This window comes from Capricornis sumatraensis, chromosome 20, assembly GCF_032405125.1.
Source record: "Capricornis sumatraensis isolate serow.1 chromosome 20, serow.2, whole genome shotgun sequence".
NCBI classification, from domain to species: Eukaryota; Metazoa; Chordata; class Mammalia; order Artiodactyla; family Bovidae; genus Capricornis; species Capricornis sumatraensis.
Window position 1 is genome coordinate 61,904,241 of NC_091088.1, and position 17,830 is coordinate 61,922,070.

The following is a 17,830-nucleotide window of genomic DNA, read 5'->3' on the forward strand; positions in this document are numbered from 1 at the left end:
CCATGTTGCTTTCGTTGTGGCTCAGCTGGTAAAGAACCGGCCTGCGATGTGGGAGACCTGGGTTCGAACCCTGGGTTGGGAAGATCCCCTGGAGAAAGGAAAGGCTACCCACTCCAGTATTCTGGCCTGGAGAATTCCATGGATTAAGTCCATGGGGTTGCAAAGGGTCCGACATGACTTATCGACTTTCACCGTGTTGCCATGGCAACTGCAGTTACAGGGGGACCCAAGACCCTCTGGAGGCAGCCCTCTTGGGAGGAGCCACTGTGAGCAGGGAGGAGGTGGGCTGGCCTCAGTGGCAGCCATAGTAGGTCAAAGAGGAACACAAGGACTGACTTGGGGGGCTACCCTTATGGGGTAGACATGCTGGAATGGTGGGTGCGGGGCCCAAGGAGCCAGACACCATGAACCCAAGACCAAGCTGAGGCAGCCATTATTGAAAGAGCTGCTTCCGCCACGTTGAATTGGTGACAATGGGGAAAGTGCTCATGACCCGGTTTTCTTAGTTCTTAAGTGGCCGATCTTTAGTAACTTTAATATTAATTCATCTGTCCGGCCCCAAGGTAGGGGACACTTTGATCTCTGGTCTTTTGGTGACCTCAGAGAATGTTGGAGGAGTCAGAGTCCCCAGAGTTCAGACATCTGTGGGTCAAGTCTGGCTTCCATGGCTTGAAGCTGGGTATAAGAGAGAGTTGGTCTCAAACGCTTTGTGGATGTATCTGCTGTTTGGGGGTGGGTGAGTGGGCGCTTTGTACTTCCTGGGAAGGCGTGGGGAGCAGGGGGGTTCTCAAGAGGCCCCTTAGGTTCCAGTGTCCCCACCTTCGAAGACTGGTGTCTTTCCCCTCCCCAGGCCTTCCGGGGAACTGGCCTGGCCGACTCTTAAAGGCCTAGGCATTCCCTCTCCAGATCCCAGCATGCTAGGTCAAGGGGAGGGAGGCTGGGTAGGCGATGCCCCATTAGGAAGCCATCACCACTTCTGCTGGCGCATCAAGGCCCTGCAGACCTTGCTCTACTTTGAGAGCCTCCTGAACTCTGAGCAGAGACAGCACACCCTTTCAGGACTCAGGAGTCTGGGCTCCGGGTCACCTCCACTCTCAGATCAGGGGTCCAACCCCTCAACTCCCTCCTCCCTCCGACCCAGGAGCCCCGCCCACACCCCTCCCCCTCCTCGCCTCTCCCGCCGGCAGATCGCCGTCCTCGTCTTCGTCATCGTCCTCGTCGTCCTCCAGCGCCGAGTAGTCCTGTGTGAAAGGCACGGCTCCCTGGGCCGAGTGGAAGCGCAGGCGGTAGAGCAGCCGCACCCACTGGCCGAACTCACGGTCGCGGCTCTCGGGCGGGGCCCGTAGCTGCAGGTAGAAGGCACGGCCGGTGCGGAACTTGACCTTGAGCTGCCAGCGGCTTTCGTCGTGGACGAAGAGCTGGACGAACTGCAAGGGGAACAGCCTGGGTGGGCGGAAGGGGCGGCCTCAGCATCTGACCCTCCCAGGCGCCAGCAGCGCCCACCCCAGCGCCCCTCTCCGCCCCTGGAAGGAGTCCTTCGTCACTTTCTCTGCCTCTTGCATTTTATCTATCCCAAACTTTCGTCCATACTCGGAGCCCATCCTTGTCTCCCGCTGGTCCTGCCCCTCCTGAACGCGAGACTCGAATAGATAGCTGCTTGCTTGAAATTAACATTTGGATGTTGGATCGACATCAGACACATGTAACATCCAACAGCCCAATTCCTGACCTAAGCCCAACCCCAAACCTGCTCCTCTTCGTCTTCGTCGCTATATCCTCCCACTTGATTTGCCAGAAATTGTGCGAGTCGCTCCTGATCCGTCTTTTTGACATCCTTAACCGATCTTACCAAGTCCTGATGGTTCCACCGTTAAAATGTACTAATATTAATACTCAAAATTCAACCATTTCTAAGTCTCTCCGCAATTTCCCGCTTTCACCCCAGTCTGTTCCCACACTGCCGCCAGAGGGCGCCAATCAGCACCCGGGTGAAATGGGTGCCTGCGCTCAGTCCTGTGCGACTCTTTGGGACCCACGGACTGTAGCCCGCCAGGCTCCTCGGTCCATGGGGTTGTTCAGGCAAGAACACTGGAATGGATTGCCGTTTCCTCCTCCAGGGGATCTTCCCGACCCAGGGATTGAACCCGTGTTTCCCGTATCTCCTGCATTACAGGTGGATTCTTTACCTCGGAGCCAAATCAACAGGAGAGTTAGCTCAAATCGCTCCCAGGGCTCAGAGGAAACAGAGTCCTGTCTTGACCGCTAGCCTCTCCAGGATCTGCACCGCTTTGTGCCTTTTCTGTCCTCCCCTCCCGCCCTTTCTCCTGGTTTACTGTCTCCAGCCATACTGGTCTTACTGTTCCATAAACCTGCCGGGCTTGGTCCTACCCCAGGACTTTTGCACAGGCTGTTTCCTCTGCCCGAAATCTTCCTCCTCCAACCATCCCCATGGCTCGGCCCCTTCATCTCATGTTTTTCTCAAGAGGCACCTTCTCAGAGAGAAGATCTGTTTACAACCTCCTGCTTATTTACAACCACATCTGCCCTCGCTGACCTCCCCATGCCCACCCCTCACCCCCTTCTGATCTGTCTCCACAGACCTCAGCCACTGGACAAACTGACATCTATTCTGTCTGCCTTCCTAGTAGAAGGTGAGCTTGAGGGCAGAGGGTTTGGTGCAATTTTTTTCACTGCTGTTTCCTTAGTATCCGGAGCTGACCCACGGTCCGTGCTCAATGAATGCTCACTGAGTATTTGAATACACGAATCGCTCAGGCCCCCAGCCTAACTCAAGGCCCAAAAAAGGCAGCAGAGGAAACAATCCAGACAGGATGGGTAATTTGGCAGAGATCACACAGCAGGAATTTGAACCCAAGTCGTACCAAGGTTCTGAACAACACTGGGTAGCTACACACCAGCCCCCTCAGGCCCAGCAATGTATCTCCAGAAACTGGCTTTACACCCTCCGGGCTGTGTGTGGATGTGCCCTGCCTGCTGCACTGGTGGTCACCCCCAGGCACAGGACACATCGGTGTCCCTTGGTAGGTGACTCGATCTATTATCACATTCCCCAAATGGAAGAAAAACAGCTGACATTTTCACAGCTCATACTCTGTGCCAGGCGCTGTTCCAAGTGTTTCACAAACATTTACTCAGTTTATCCCCTGACAGCCCTGGAAAGTGGGTTCTCCAACTGAGACCCGGACGGGTAGGAAACTTGGCCAAAGGCAAGAGGTGAAGCCAGGATACAAACCCAAGCTGTCTGAAGGCAGCCCTTCATTCAAGGACATTCCCTATTCGGTAATCACAGCAACAGGCGGATGCAAGCTTGGTGTCCAAGAGGGTGGTGGAGTTTGTTGAATGGTGTGTCCAAAAGAGGACCTGTCCATCCCGGCACAGAATCGCCTAGGGCTGGGAGCTGGTTAGAAGTGATGGGCTGGGGGGTGAGTCTGGAGACTGAGTTGGCAGAGCAGGCTCAATGACTTTACTTCTGTGGTATGTTTTATGGTGGGAGAAGGGAGAGTGCTGAAGGAAATTACAAGGAGATCAAAGACCCCTTCTCAGCACCATCCCTGATATTCTTCCAGCTGCAAGTCGTGACTCAAGTGGTAGGATACAATTAATATTGAAAAGTAAAGGGAGGTGGAAGAGAATGTCTCAGTACAGGGTTCTGGCATCAGAATACTGCTTTGTGAAATGTTTTTAACTTATCCAGGGCGGATAAATAAAGGCTGTAAGTAGCTTCAAGTTCGTTCGGGTCAGAATCAGATTATACCACTGAATGAGTTGCAAAAAAACAAAACAAAACTCTTTGGATTTCAGAATTGGAAACGAAGGATTGTGTGTCTGTGAGTGTGTTTGTGTGTATGGGACAATGTGACTCCATTCTTCCTTCCTTCCTCCCCTCCCTTCCCCCTTTCTTTCATTCACTATGAAATGCAGGTGGCGCTAGTGGTAAAAGAACCCCCTTGCCAATGCAGGAGACCTAAGAGTCACACGTTCGATTTCGGTGTTGGGAAGATACCCTGAAGGAGGGCATGACAATCCACTCCAGTATTCTTGCCTGGAGAATCCCATGGAGAGAGGAACCTGGTGGGCTACAGTCCACAGCGTTGCAGAGTCGGACATTACTGAAACGACTTAGCACACAGGCAGTCAAAAAAGAAAAAAAAGCCACTGGCAGAATGTTTCTGTAAATATACTCTACTCATGTAAATGCTTTGGTATTTGCAGCTGGAGGGGGAGGCAGGAGCCTAGGATGGGAGAAGGGTGTATTTTGTGCTGTGTGTGTTTTGTAACTTAGAGTGTATTTGCATTACTTTTTCAATGAAAAAAACAAAACAAAACACAAAGACCTGCAGGGGCAGTGTGGAGAGAGTGGCCTGAGAGCTCCAGAATCCAGGGGGCCAGTCGTGAGGAGCAGGTGGTTCCAATCCAGTCCACCCCTGACTCACTCTAGGACCCTGCCCAAGTGGCTCGCCTCTCTGGGCCTCAGTTTTTCTTCTTGAGGATGGGGTTAAGGGGCCCCAGCATATGAGAGGATGGGGTCAGAGAGGAGACAATGTGCATGGTCCATGGGAAAACTGCCATGTAGTGAAAGTGAAGTCGCTCAGTTGTGTCTGACTCTGCAACCCCATGGACTGTAGCCTGCCAGGCTCCTCCATCCATGGGATTTCCCAGGCAAGAGTACTGGAGTGCGGTGCCATTTCCTTCTCCAGAGAATCTTCCCAACCCAGGGATCGGACCTGGGTCTCCCGCATTGCAGGCAGACGCTTTACCGTCTGAGCCCCAAGGAAGCCCATGCCGTAGGTGCTGCATAAACGGTCGCTCTCCTGACCCCTACCAGGACGTGGCCATCCCCTCATGTCCATCTCTCCCTGACTGCTGATCCCTGTGGATGGCCCTGTGCTTGTTCTCCTGGGTGGACCAGTAGCCCAGAGAGGGCTGGCAGCCATCCACGGCTCCTGGCCCTGGGGGTCTTCTGGGTGAAAGGAGGTGCTTCAGGGGACCTAGGGTGCCCAGAGCTGGGGAGGAACGCAGTGTAGGCTGGGAGGGGGGGCAGTCACCCGAAGAGCTGCAGGTGTCCATTCTCCTTGGCAGGGCCCGCCAGAAGCAGCAGGTCTGGGAGTTCCAGGGCTGGACTGGAGGCTGCCACTCCCATGGTGACATTGTTGGCAACTTCTCCCAACCGGGTCACCTGGGCCGGGGGAGGGGTGGCATCAGAGGTTAGAAGCTGGATAAATGGAGAGCAGGGTTGGGGAGGGATCAGACGTCAGGAATTTTGGTAGGATTAAGGGGTATGAACCAAGAAAATTAACCATCAAGAAGAGGATCAGATATCTTGGGGTCAAAGGTCGAGTCACCTGGGTATGAAGTCAGGGACATGGAGTGAGGGAATCAAAGGTTAGCAGTCATAGAGAAACTAAAGGTTTGGAGGTATTGGCGGGCGTGGGGTGTCGAGGTCAGGAGATGGGCGGTAAGGTGAGTAGAGGTTCCCTACGTCAGGAAGTCGGGGCCCAGGCTTGGGCTCAGAGGGTCCTGGGGCTCTGCACCTGCACGAAGTTGCTCTCAAAGATGGGGAAGTCTCGCAGCTGGTCGAATTCGCCGCTCAGGAGATGGCGCTGGAGCCGTCCGGGTCGGCCCGTGGGACAGGCTGGAACCAGGGGGCGTTCTACAGAAGCGGCGAAGTTCGCAGATCTATTCCAAGGGGCTGGGTAGGGGTCCCCTACCCAGGGCGGACAGCCCCGCGCGGAGGGTACGGGGTTCCCAGCTACCGGTCTCCGCATCGCAGGCCCCATCCCTCACCTGGTTCCCGCACCTAATTCAACCCCTCCAGGCCCGGTTCCGCTTCTCACCTGCCATCACGCCTGGTCCCACCTCACCTGCTCCACCGAAGGCCGGCTTAGGCTCGTGGCCCCGTTTCATCGCAACGCCCCGCCCCTTGGGAGGAGCGGAGGGCGGTGCCCAGGGAGAAAACGGGGGCGGGGCCGCGGGCTCTGTGACGTCATAGCGCGGCGGACGGCGTCGATACGTCGGAAGCCCGCGGTTGTGACGTCACCTGAGGGGGCGTTACCCGGACGCCCGGAGGGAGCAGCGGTCGCCCAGTGACGTCAGGCCCCGGTAGCCGGTGGGCGCTAGTGCGCAGGCGCAAGGAGCTGGCGCAGGCGCACGGGCGACGGGATGCGGCCAGTTTCTCCCGGCGTGCTCCGCGGCGCCCGCCTGATTCCAGCCTCTGGGCTGGAGGGAAGGGGCCGAGATGTCCGTCCCTGGCGCTGGGGCGACTCGACTGCTCCTCCTCTTGCTGGTGGCGGCAGCAGCCCCCAGCCGGGCGCGGGGTAGTGGCTGCCGGTCCGGAGCCGCTGTGCGGGGAGTGAGTACTTATTCGCTTTGCATAGAGGGCAGGGCCGCCGGAGATCGTGGTCTTGGGTCTTTAGGTCCGTTAAGGTGGGAACGAGGCTGTGCAGGGCCGGGAGGGAAGGCGAGATGAAAACCGTTCCAAGCGAGGCTGCATGAGGCATGCATGATGCCTGGGAGAAAGCGAGAGGTTAGGAAGGTTCTAGTCCGTGAATATGCATAAGGGGGCGGGGCTCAGTTGGGGTGTTGGCACCTGGGCTCTCGGTGCGGTGAAAACTCGGCTGCACCCGAAGAAGAGACCGCGGCAAGAACTTTTCCCTTGGGATCCGCATCCATGAATATGCTTGAGGAGGTGTGGCCCGGGTGGAATCTTGGCAAATCAGACAGACGTCGGGGCGGCTAAAATGAAAATGGCGAGGGGGCTCTCGAGAGAATGGAGGAGTTAAGTCTCCCGCATACGCGTGTGGTGGGCGGAATGTTGAGCTCAAGGATTAAAATCTGGAACGAGGTAGCGCAGGCTTGAGGGTGGAGAGTTGAGTATGCAGAGGTAGGAGAAATTTGGAGAATTGGAGAAAAGGAAGGCCTGAAATCTTGAATTTGCTTGATGGCGGCATCGTGACTGTTGAGGCTTAAGGTGACACCGACGTCACTTGGATATTAGCTTGGGAAGGATACCCTTTAACTCATGAATATTTATGATGCTAGGCGTGAAAGTGACCTGGAGGTAGTTGCCTTGAAAATGAGGCAACTGGTTTGCAGGCTCTGGTTTTCTGGGGCCCGTCCCGATCATGAATTTTCATGAAATGGTCAGATTCCGGTGGAATCGTGAGCATGCATCAGTGTTTGGATATGGGTGTGAAAATAAGGCTCTTCCAGCAAGCAGCCTACGGGTCTGTCTGTCCTGGGGTTCCAGGATCCTGCCGGACTGAGGACTCTGATGGTCCTTAAGTGGGTCCCTTTTTATCACTCGCAGGTGGGGGTGGAAGGTCGAGAAGGTGAGGGGTGCGGCACCGTGGGGCTGCTACTGGAGCACTCATTTGAGATCGGTGAGTCCGACGACGTCCTGACCTGGACACTTATCCACTGCCCTGTGAATTCAGGTGCCTCCCCATGTGAGACACGTCATTCACTCACAGCTTTGCACTTGGGAGTGTGTTTGCATTAACATGGGGGAGTTGGATGGGGGAAGAATAGAAGCTCTGTCTTTGAATACCCCTATACTGGTAAGAAAAATGCCAGTGTCAGAAAGGTCACTGTGGTGGTAATAAGCTCAGAGCAGCCGTTCCTGACCAGTTGTCCTGTTCTCTGCCCTTGTGGGTAGATGGTCCTCCTGTATTAACTCGGACATCTTCAGAATAGTCATGCAAAGTAGGAGGTGTTAGGTGTTAGCTCCATTTTCCAGAAGAGCAAACCGAGGTGCAGAGGGACATCAGACAAGGTCTTTTTACAAGTGAATAGCAGAGCGAGTACCTGCTCTAAAGCCCAGCTTAAACTGCACTAATGCAGGCATCCAGACTCCCAGAGATGTCAGTGCAGCCCAGGGGTTCATAATGCTGTCTGAGGCCCAGACTCCGGGGGTGGGGGGCATTCATGATAACCACTGAAGCTGGGACCCTCTGCAGACCTCTCCAGTCAGAGCCTGCCATCTGCCCAAGAAAGCCTGGCCTTGGGAGTGCCCGAGCTCTGTCCACCGTGATCTGCATCTGGGGAAGCTGAGGGCCAGATAGGTTATGTGAGCGACCCTGAGTCACCTGGCAAGTTGGAGGCCAGGTTTAGGAGCTCTGGGGTCCAGGCACCTATCGTGGGCAAGACAAGGTGGTGGTGTCCCCAGTTTTTAGGTGGAACGATGAGGGCTCAGGTGGGGAGGTGGCCTGGTCACTTCGAGGGCTGACAGGTGTGTTGGCCTGCTGAGTCCAGGTGTGCCCCTCCCCCCCCAGATGACAGTGCCCACTTCCGGAAGCGGGGCTCGCTGCTCTGGAACCAGCAAGACGGCACCTTGTCTTTATCGCAGCGGCAGCTCAACGAGGAGGAGCGGGGCCGGCTCCGGGTGAGGAGGGGACCCTGGCTTTGCTGGAGCGGGAGGCACATGCCTCAGAGCACAGCGGGCGTGCTTCCGGGTACTCCTTGGGGAGGGTGCGGGGAGGTGCCGGGCTCAGGTGGGGCCCTGGACAGCAGGGTGGAGGAAGGGAGGAAGGAGAGGCAGAGGAAGCAGCTAGCTGACTTTGGGGGCAGCTCACAAAAGCTGCCACAGTCCACTGTTGCTCTGTCCCTTTGGCCAGATGGAGCTGTAGGGGAGGCTGGGGATACAGGCTTCGTTCTGGGCAGCTGCGGGCCCCTGGGTGTCCTCCCTGTGGGAGACAGCAGGGTGAGGTCTGCCTGGACCAGCACGGTGCCCACGTGATTCCTGTCACCCCCAGAGAGAATGTGCTGCTCATAAAACTGGGGAGTCCCGGGCCTTCCCTGGTGGCTGGGTGGTTAAGACTACCCGCTTTCACTGCAGTGGGCCCAGGTTCCATTTGTGGTCAGGAGCTAAGATCCCAGAAGCCACTTGGGACAACCCCAACGAAGAGAGAAAAAAATAAAGGAAAAACAGTCTGGGTGTGGGACTGGACCCAGATCTGGGGGCAGCGTTCTCGAGGACTTGTTCCGTTGCTGGGCGGGGCTCTGCTCTCCTCCTGGTGGTCTTCCCTCCCCCTCCCCCCTTGCCCAGTGGGGCAGGCCAGTGGGAAGAGTCTTGGGCTTGGCTGGGCCAGGGAGTGGGGGAGGGGCTTTCCTGGCTGGGGGCCCCATGGGGGTGCAGACTTGATGGGGGCTGGGCGCTGCCTCGCTCACCGGCCACCCCCTCCTCTCCGTCCTTGCAGGACGTGGCAGCGCTGAACGGCCTGTACCGTGTCCGGGTCCCGCGGCGGCCTGGGGCCCCTGATGGCCCAGAAGCCGGTGGCTACGTCTCCTCCTTTGTCTCTGCGGTGAGTCAGCGACGAGGACCGGGCCCCATCCTTGCTTTGCCGAACCGCTCCAGCCCGGGTCCTTCTGTTCGGCCTCCATTGTCCGTGGCCCAGCATTTAAGGATGGGGAAGGCTCAGACCTGGTCCTGCCTTCGAGGGTCTCCTGGGCTGGAGAGGGACAGTCCGGTTGGCGGGGGCTCCGATGGGGCAGCTCAGGGCCTTATGGACGCTGGAAAGGCTGCTGATTCCACCTGAGGTTGGTGGGGTGAGAGGGGGCGTCTCGTGGAGGGCTCTGAAAGACGCTTCAGAGGCCCCGTGGGCTGCGGGGGGTTTGCTGGTGTGGGCGAAGCCTGGGCAGGGCCCCTGCTGGCCCTCCTTCCCTCAGCCTCCTCCCCTCCTCCCCCAGTGCTCCCTGGTAGAGTCTCACCTCTCGGACCAGCTGACCCTGCACGTGGATGTGGCGGGCAATGTGGTGGGCGTGTCGGTGGTGACATACCCCGGGGGCTGCCGGGGCCACGAGGTGGAGGACGTGGACCTGGAGCTGTTCAACACCTCTGTGCAGCTGCAGCCGCCGGTCACAGCGCCCGGGTGAGCAGGGGCTGCGGGAAGGGGACAGAGCCAGGCCCCTTGGGGCCGGGCCAGCCTCCCACCCCGCCCCTCCCGCCACCCTTCTGGGCTGCCTGGGGCTCTGGGTGGGGAGGGCCACCTCATCCCATCGCCTCCTACCCCTACCTTCCCAGGCCTGAGACAGCGGCTTTCATCGAGCGCCTGGAGATGGAGCAGGCCCAGAAGGCCAAGAACCCCCAGGAGCAGAAGTCCTTCTTCGCTAAATATGTGAGTGGGGTTCTGCGCGCCCCTGGGGCCCTTCCCCACCGGCCCTCTCCCTCCCATCCTGAGCCCTGCTCCGTCCTGCTCGGCTCCCTTGCTGTATGCAGGGCCGGCTCGGTCTCTGTGCTTCTGTGCTCATCTCCCTGGCCCCTGGGCTGAGCGCTGGAGCCCCGCGCCCTGGCCGTCCCCCGCCCGTGTCCACTTGTGGTCACAGGGCATCTGGTCTCAGAAAACAGCCCGCCCTAGAGCTGGGCAGTGAGGGGAGCCGGGGCCAGCCCCCTGGGTGCCTGGGCCGGGATCAGACCAAGCACAGGCAGTGTCAGTCTGTCCAGTTTGGAGGGAGTGCAGGGGGGAGCATGGTCAGGGAGGGGCCGGGTCCATGCAGACTGAGGACAGGAGAGGGGCCTGAGCTGTGCTGGGGGTGGGGGTTGCGGGGTAGAAGGCAGAGATCTAGGGGGACAGGTTTGGAAAGGAGGGAATTGGGGGGGGGTCCACCCACCAGGCCGGGGAGGTGGGTGGCAGGGTGTGGGGAGGAGCCTGGGAGCCGAGGGTCCTTGGTGCTGGTGACGCTGGGGCTTGAGGAAGCCATCCCACCGGGGCCAGGGCAGGGGGCCGTGGAAGCCAGTGAGGCCTCGGTTAGCGTGCTGGTCGCTGGAAACGGGGTCCGGAGAGGCCGAGGGCGCGCCCGGCCTGGCCCGCTCTCCCTGACGGCCGCCGGACGCCACAGCCACCGCTGGCCCTGACCTGCGCCCCTGCCCCCCTCAGTGGCATCTCATCCTGGGGGGGGCCGTGTTGCTCACAGCCCTGCGTCCTGCCGCCCCCGGGCCCGCACCACCGCTGCACGAGGCCTGAGTGAGGACCTGCCCCCTCCCGTCTCCCCGCTCCCCGCAGCCCCCCAGCCCTCCCCCAGCCCGTAGTGCAGTAGCGGCCCCGGGCCCACTCCCCCCATGCCTCCCCTCACGCCGCGCCCACCTCCCCCATGCTGGCTGGGCCACCGCTTACCTCACCTCTCTTCTCTGTCTCTCTGTACATCTGTCCATCCGGCCCCGTGCCGCCGGCTCCCAGTGGATGTACATCGTCCCAGTCGTCCTCTTCCTCATGATGTCGGGAGCACCGGACGCCGGGGGCCAGGGCGGGGGCGGCGGCGGCGGGGGCGGTGGAGGCAGCGGCCGATGAGGAGTGCGGGGCCCGGGTGCTGCCCGCCCTCTTTCGCCTGGAACACGCCCTTTCTGCCCAGCGTGCCTGCACCCTTGATCATCTTAGGAGGGACTCTCCGGACAGTCCATTTCTGCGTCCCGTGGGGATCAGGGCACCCCCTCCCCAGGAGTCCCTCCCCTCTTGTGCTTGGAGTTACTGTGGGTGTGGGGGTGGCGGGGTTCTGGGCCCTGCTGCAGCCCCTGCCGTATCCCACTGCCGATACTGCCGCAGGTTAGAGCCCGCGCTCCCTGTCCCCTCATCCCACCCCCCAAGCCCGGTGGGGGGGGAACACACCTTTCTCTCCAGCCTCCATGCCTTTGTCTGGTCTGGTCACCCCGCCAGGCCAGGGGAGGCCCCTTACTTGTCTGACACTGGATTGGGACACTAGCCTCCTGTCTGGTCTTGAGGGCACCCTGGGGCTCCCCAAAGCCCAGAGCTGGCACAGAGCAGGGGTGGGCCGGCCTGGGGCGCCCCCTTTTCACATCCGCACAGCCCTGCTCCCCCTGCTCTGGCCTGTATCTGCCCACAGCTCTAGTGGAAGTTGGGAATTCCTGCTGTTAGGATGCCAGGCCCTCCAGAGGCTCTGGGGCTTGAACCAGTGATGTTGGAAGTCAAAACAGAGCAAACTACCCAGCAGCGGAGTCAGGGGCCAGTTGATGTATAGAATCCCTTTCCCGGCTGGTCGTTGCGCTGGGACTTTGCTGGGTCCTTGCCATTTATCTCCCTTCCTCCTGTCTGTTTAAAAACATCGACAACATAAATGAAATAGGTAAACGTTTGGGAAAGTTGCAGCTTGCAACTTCCCCGGCAAACGCAGCTGTTAACTAGGCTAAGAGACTGTCAGGTTGTACAGGCGCTACTGAATTCTGCCGGTGGCGGTGGGTGGCTGGGAATGTGATTCGGAAACGCCAAAAAAGAAAATATGGCCACCGTTGTCATGGTAATGGCAGCGCCATCAGGCTCCACGGTGTGTGTGTAGCAGTTTATTAAAGCGTCCCCTAAATATTCAGCGTTCAGTTTGCCTCCTGCTTCGTGTGGTTATAAATAGCGCGACATCGAAGGCTGTCACCTGCCTGTCCCTGTTGTGAGTTTGATTTCCCGCAGACGCGTGACTCAAAGTACAATTACTACGGCAGGTTAGAGACATTTTTACGAGCAGACCAAACGGCCAAGGAAGGTGCTTGGTGGAGTCTCCCTGATGACTCGATCAGGTAATTTCCCCTCCTAGAGTGACTGCCAGCACCAGCCAGCGGGAAGGCTGTTCGCCGCTCTCTGTAACCAGAGTAGTAAGTTGGGCATTGTACACTGACCTGCCCTTGCCGTTGTGCTCCAGGTCAGAATCTTCTGGGGCTTTGTCCTCGGCCATGTCCAGAGAGTGGCCTTGTGCTCCATGTGCCACCAGAAAAGGGACACTGAGCTCATTCAGCCCGCCCTCCACCTGCTTTTTTCACAAAATTCACACTTAACCGAAATACACGACTGCAGACCGTGGCGGCGCAGTTGGTGTTTTTGAGAGCTGCTCTCGTCCTTTGCTCCACAGCGATATTTATGTTTCTGAGTTCCTCTTGTGACTCGTCTGATGATGCTGAGACCTCCGTGTGCCTTCTGTCTTCTGATGCCCTTAGAATCTGATCCTGCTGCAGCTCCCCCTGGCTCCAGGAGCTCAGAGCCCAACCCTCTGGGGGCCCAGCCACCCCTCTGCCTAGTGACAAGAGGCCTGGAAAGCACTGCCTCTGTGTTTTCAAGTGGGACTGTTGTGTCGCACGCCTGCCAGCATTGGGGGTTGTTGGTTTACCCATTTTTTGGGTAGCTTTAAGCTGAAAGGGTCCCCGAGTTGCTCTAACTGGCATTTCTTTCTCCACCAGTAGGAGACACTGCCCCGTGCTCTCTCGTGCTCCATGTGAATTCTGTCACTGATGCTTTCATGGGCAGTGTTCACAAATGAAGAGCTCCTGATCCCTTAATTCGTAGCTGTGATCTCCTGCCAGTCGTTTGCTGGACCATTTTGTTATTAATTTTTTTAGTAACCTGAGATCTGAGGTCTTTATCTGATTGCTTTCTTCTTAGACTTTTTCAGCCACTCTCAAGCCGGCAGAGTTACTCTGTGGCATTTTCTAGTCAGTATCCAAGCTGGTGCCGGCTCCCTGGGTATCTGTCCCGGTTAAACCTTTCTTCTCAATCTTGGCCGTCCCTGGAGAGTGCAGTCACTGTTTTCTTTGGATTGATCAGGGTATCTGGGGATATCAAACGAAACCCAATGCCCAGAACCTTCTGCTCAGCCCAGCCCGGCACCTCTTCCCTGCACTGGGGGGCAGCCGAGCTTTCAGTCTCCTGTGCTTGACTCTGTAGAAACTCCTTCCAGAAATAAGCAAGTCTATGTACACAGTTTTTGCAAAAATAGGTTACCCCAGCTCCCCACCCCCACCCCACCACCCAACAGAAGTCAGGGAGGTTTCCGTGTCTGATACTGAGTGGTTCTCATTGCACCTCATGCCTGGCTCTGAGTGGATCCTGCTGGTCTGCCGATGGACCTTTGGGTGCTGCAGGGATCCCCGTGCACCCGCTTGATTACCCACTCATTTGTATGGGACCCCCCCCACCCCCACCTCCATAGACCAGCCGCCTGTTCACGTTGGAGGTTGGGAGCAACTCTTCCTGATGGCTCCCAAGCCCATCTCCAGCCCCAACTCCCCTCCAGGTTCTCCAGACCCCAGGCTCCTTCCTCTTGTGCCTCAGGGACCGGTGAGGGAGTCTGTCACCCAGGAATCTGGGTGGCGCTAGAAGTAAAGAATCCACCTGCAGGTGCAGGAGACATAAGAGACACGAGTTCGATTCCTGGATCGGGAAGATCCCTTGGAGGAGGGCACGGCAACCCATTCCAGTCTTCTTGCCTGGAGGATCCCATGGACAGGGGAGCCTGGCGGGCTTCAGTCCATGGGTCACACAGAGTTGGACACGACTGAAGTGACTTAGCCTGCACACGCACAGTTGGACACGCACAGTGAGTGGTGCCAGCCCCCCGCCCCAGCCTCAGACCAGAGGGCTGGGCCGCCTGCCCATTGTTCTTCCCTGCCTCCTCCCTTCTCCTGCCGCCGGACCAGTGTGCCCCGTCCAGGCCTTCCCCCTCATGGAGGGCTTTCCGACCCAGAGCCGCCCCTGCTCCTCCGCTCCCCAGCACCCTCAGGACAGAGTCCCAGCCCTCAGCCTGGCCTGTGAGGCCCTCTGGTCTCTTCCTCTTCCGCCTCGTGAACCACGACCCCAGCCTTGGTTCCTGATTCACTTAGATGTCCCCAAGCCAGACTGCAGACACCTTCCCTCCTCTCCCACCCCCCCACCCCCACCCTCCTCGTCCTGTCTCACACCTTCCTCTCTGTCCCCATCGAGCTCAGCCCTCCCTCTCTCCCTCCCGCTTCCTCACCCCAGCCTCCTGACGTCTGGTAAGGCAGGCACGAGCACCCATGAGGCGAATACTCAGTGGAGGGAAGGCCCCTCCCCAATTTCCTGCCCCACAGAATGCCACCTGTTCCCTGGCACTGGGGAAACCCCTCCCCCCACCTAGGCCTTCATACTATCTTCTGGGTTATTGAGAACAGCTGGCTCAGCCATAAAGAGCCTGCCTGCCAGTGCAGGAGATGAGAGAGACGTGGTTTTGATCCCTGGGTTGGGAAGATCCCCTGGAGAAGGAAATGGCAACCCACTCCAGTATTCTTGCCTGGGAGATCCCATGGACAGAGGAGCCCACCGGGCTCCATGGAGTTGCAAAGAATTGGACGTGATTGAGCACACACATGATAGTTTTTTGGCAAGTATCCTTTTAAAATAGATTAATATAAGGTTGATTTTAGTATTTTTAAAGAATGTTTGCCACCCCAAGTTGTACATTGAATCAGGTAGCTTCTGGAAACAACTCTACAGGTTTATTTATTTAGCCAGGCAGAGAGACCCCAGGTGAGGACCAGGGACCAATGTTTGGCTGTCAGCCGTTCACCTTTGCTTGCAGCCACGAGGTCATGGTAGAGGAATCAAACTCGGTTGGCCCAATTCCTAGAAACAGGCTTCCCAGCACATTGTGTAAACTGAATCCCACTCTCCTGCGTTTCCCAAAGCACTGACACGGGTTCCATGACCACGCAGGAGAGAACCCACCCACCCATGACTGGAAAACACACATAAAGTTGGAGCTCTAAGCTGGCATACCAAGAAGCTTGCCGAGTATGATGTTTATATATTGGTTAGGCGTAGAAAAGTGTTTTTTGTTTTTAATTTTTACAGAATTTTGCAAGTCCTCTCCTCTTCGCCCACTCTAGCCTCCCCTCGCCCCCAGGCACTGTCCTCCTCTGGGGCCGCCGTTCCTAGTGTCTTTTAGAGCTGGGTTGCAGTTTTGTCTTCCGTCGGTAGGTGGCGATGGACGACCGCAGTCCGAGAGAGCCTCTCCGGTGATCGATCCTGGGGCCTCTCGCTGACCCACGTGGACCGTCTTGGCGGAGAGGAGGGCCCTACCGGGGGCGCCGTCGGTCCTCTGGCAACGCTGTCGAGGCTCCCTTGTGGTCTCCGTCCTGGCGGATGGCGGTCTTCAGGCACACCTGGCGCCCGTTTCCTCGTCGGTGGAGTCGGCGGTGGGTGGAGTCCTCCCAGCTGCCCGTGTGCTCCACGCCGCCTGAGGAAGCGAACACAGCGGAGGGTCGGAGAGGAGAACGGCGCGGGAGGGCGGCAGCCCCCTCCTCACCAGGCTCAGACCTGAGTCGAGGGCTCAGCAGAGTCAAGGGGCCGGTTTCCTCGTCAACTGCCCCACCACCTACGTGCTGTGCGTCTTTAGGCAACTTGCTTCCTGCCTCTGAGCCCGTTCCTCGCTCCCCTGCACGGGGGGCCGGCTTGATCCCTCCAGGCAGCGTGCAGAGTCCCGGGCAGACAGGAAAGAGAGAGAAAATGGGTGTCACATAGGTGCTTCCAGCTCGGGGGACTCCGTCTTGACAGCCCTGCCCCGGGATCCCTGGGGTGGCGACTCTGCCCTCAGCGCAGAGCTTGGCAACCGGAGACTGCCAAGGGCGGGAGAGGAGCCCTAGGAGCCCGCGGGGTGAGGACGCGGCGCTGGGCAGGGGCCTCCCCAGACGCAGAGATCCAGGGAGGGGAGAGAGGAAGGAGGCAGGAAGGTGGGAGGGGTAGGAAGGAGCCACTGGGGGAGAGGGAAGGAGGAAGGGTGAGGACGGCGACTGAGCGCGGAGAGGGGAGATGGAGGCGGGAGCGGGGAGGAGAGGGAGGGGACAGGAGGCGAGAAGATGCAGGAGAGGGGCCGCTCGGAGGGGACGGCGGGGTGGAAACGGGAACGGAGACCGAGGGAGGCCCGGAGGGAAGCGGGGGGGCGGGGGGAAGAGAGAGGAGAAGCCAGGTGGGGAGGGAGCTGTGGGGGGCAGGGAGGAGAGAGGGGAGGAGTGGGGAGGGGAGGGGAGGGGAGGGGAGGGGAGGGGAGGGGAGGGGAGGGGAGGAGAGAGGGGAGGAGTGGGGAGGGGAGGGGAGGGGAGGAGAGAGGGGAGGAGTGGGGAGGGGAGGGGAGGGGAGGGGAGGAGTGGGGAGGGGAGGGGAGGAGTGGGGAGGAGAGAGGGGAGGGGAGAGGGGAGGAGTGGGGAGGGGAGGGGAGGGGAGGAGTGGGGAGGGGAGGGGAGGGGAGGAGTGGGGAGGGGAGGGGAGGGGAGGAGTGGGGAGGGGAGAGGAGGGGAGAGGAGGGGGAGGGGAGGGGAGGGGAGGGGAGGGGGACCGGAGGGGCAGGCGGGAGGAGAAGAGAGCGGTGACGGTGACGGGGCAGGGACAGCCCGGGCGGGAGGGGGAGCCGGCAGGGAGAGAAGCCAGCCAGGAGCAGAGCGGTGAGAGGGAGAGACGGAGCGGGGAGGGAGGAGGCTGTGAGCAGAGGAGAGCCCAGCGGGGCGGGAGGGGATGGAGCGGGGACCCTAGGAGGAGGACGCGAGAGAAGGGGTGAGAGACAGGGCGGGGAGAGAGACACGGAGACAGAGACAGGGAGGGGGGAGAGAGAGAGAGACAGTGGGGGGGAAGGGTGGAGAGAGAGAGGGAGAGAGCCGGCGGGGTGTGGGGGGAGACAGGGCGAGAGAGACAGAAGAAGGGGGAGAGAGACCGGGCGGGGGGAGAGACAGCGAGAGAGACAGAAGAGGGGGGAGAGAGAGAGAGACGGGGTGGGGGGAGAGACACGGAGACAGGGAGGGGGGAGAGACAGAGATGGGAGAGAGAGAGAGACGGGGTGGGGAGAGAGGCAGGGAGAGAGAGAGAGACGCGGGGGGGGGGGTGGGGGGTGGGCGGAGACAGGTAGAGAGAAGGGGGGAGAGAGGCGGCGGGCGGGGGGGGGAGAGACAGAGAGAGAGACAGAAACGGAGACAGAGATGGGGAGAGACAGACAGGGCGAGAGAGAGAGACGGAGAGAGAGAGACAGGGGGGAGAGAGACAGGGAGAGAGAGACAGGAGGAGAGAGAGAGACTGGGAGAGAGAGAGGGACAGAGATA

General features: G+C 59.2%; 2 protein-coding genes across 3 annotated transcripts; one reads left to right on the top strand and one right to left on the bottom strand.

The window, feature by feature from the left end:
• Positions 1-618: 618 nt before the first annotated feature.
• GARIN5A (golgi associated RAB2 interactor 5A) lies at positions 619-5,925 on the bottom strand. Its single transcript, XM_068992541.1, has 5 exons — positions 5,856-5,925; positions 5,553-5,671; positions 5,067-5,197; positions 1,173-1,443; positions 619-675 (listed from the first exon to the last, which is right to left on the bottom strand). The coding sequence occupies exons 1-5, from the start codon at positions 5,923-5,925 to the stop codon at positions 619-621; spliced, it is 648 nt and encodes a 215-aa protein (XP_068848642.1).
• A 325-nt stretch (positions 5,926-6,250) lies between these two features.
• On the top strand, positions 6,251-12,309 carry EMC10 (ER membrane protein complex subunit 10). 2 transcript variants are annotated; one of them, XM_068992521.1, is made up of 8 exons: positions 6,251-6,370; positions 7,328-7,400; positions 8,292-8,401; positions 9,216-9,320; positions 9,706-9,887; positions 10,040-10,133; positions 10,893-10,979; positions 11,193-11,318. In XM_068992521.1, the coding sequence occupies exons 1-7, from the start codon at positions 6,257-6,259 to the stop codon at positions 10,977-10,979; spliced, it is 765 nt and encodes a 254-aa protein (XP_068848622.1). In that variant the 5' UTR covers positions 6,251-6,256; the 3' UTR covers positions 11,193-11,318. The 2 variants fall into 2 exon arrangements, with proteins under 2 accessions (XP_068848622.1, XP_068848621.1); XM_068992520.1 differs by lacking the exon at positions 10,893-10,979 and having other exon boundaries at positions 11,193-12,309.
• The last annotated feature ends 5,521 nt before the right edge of the window (positions 12,310-17,830 follow it).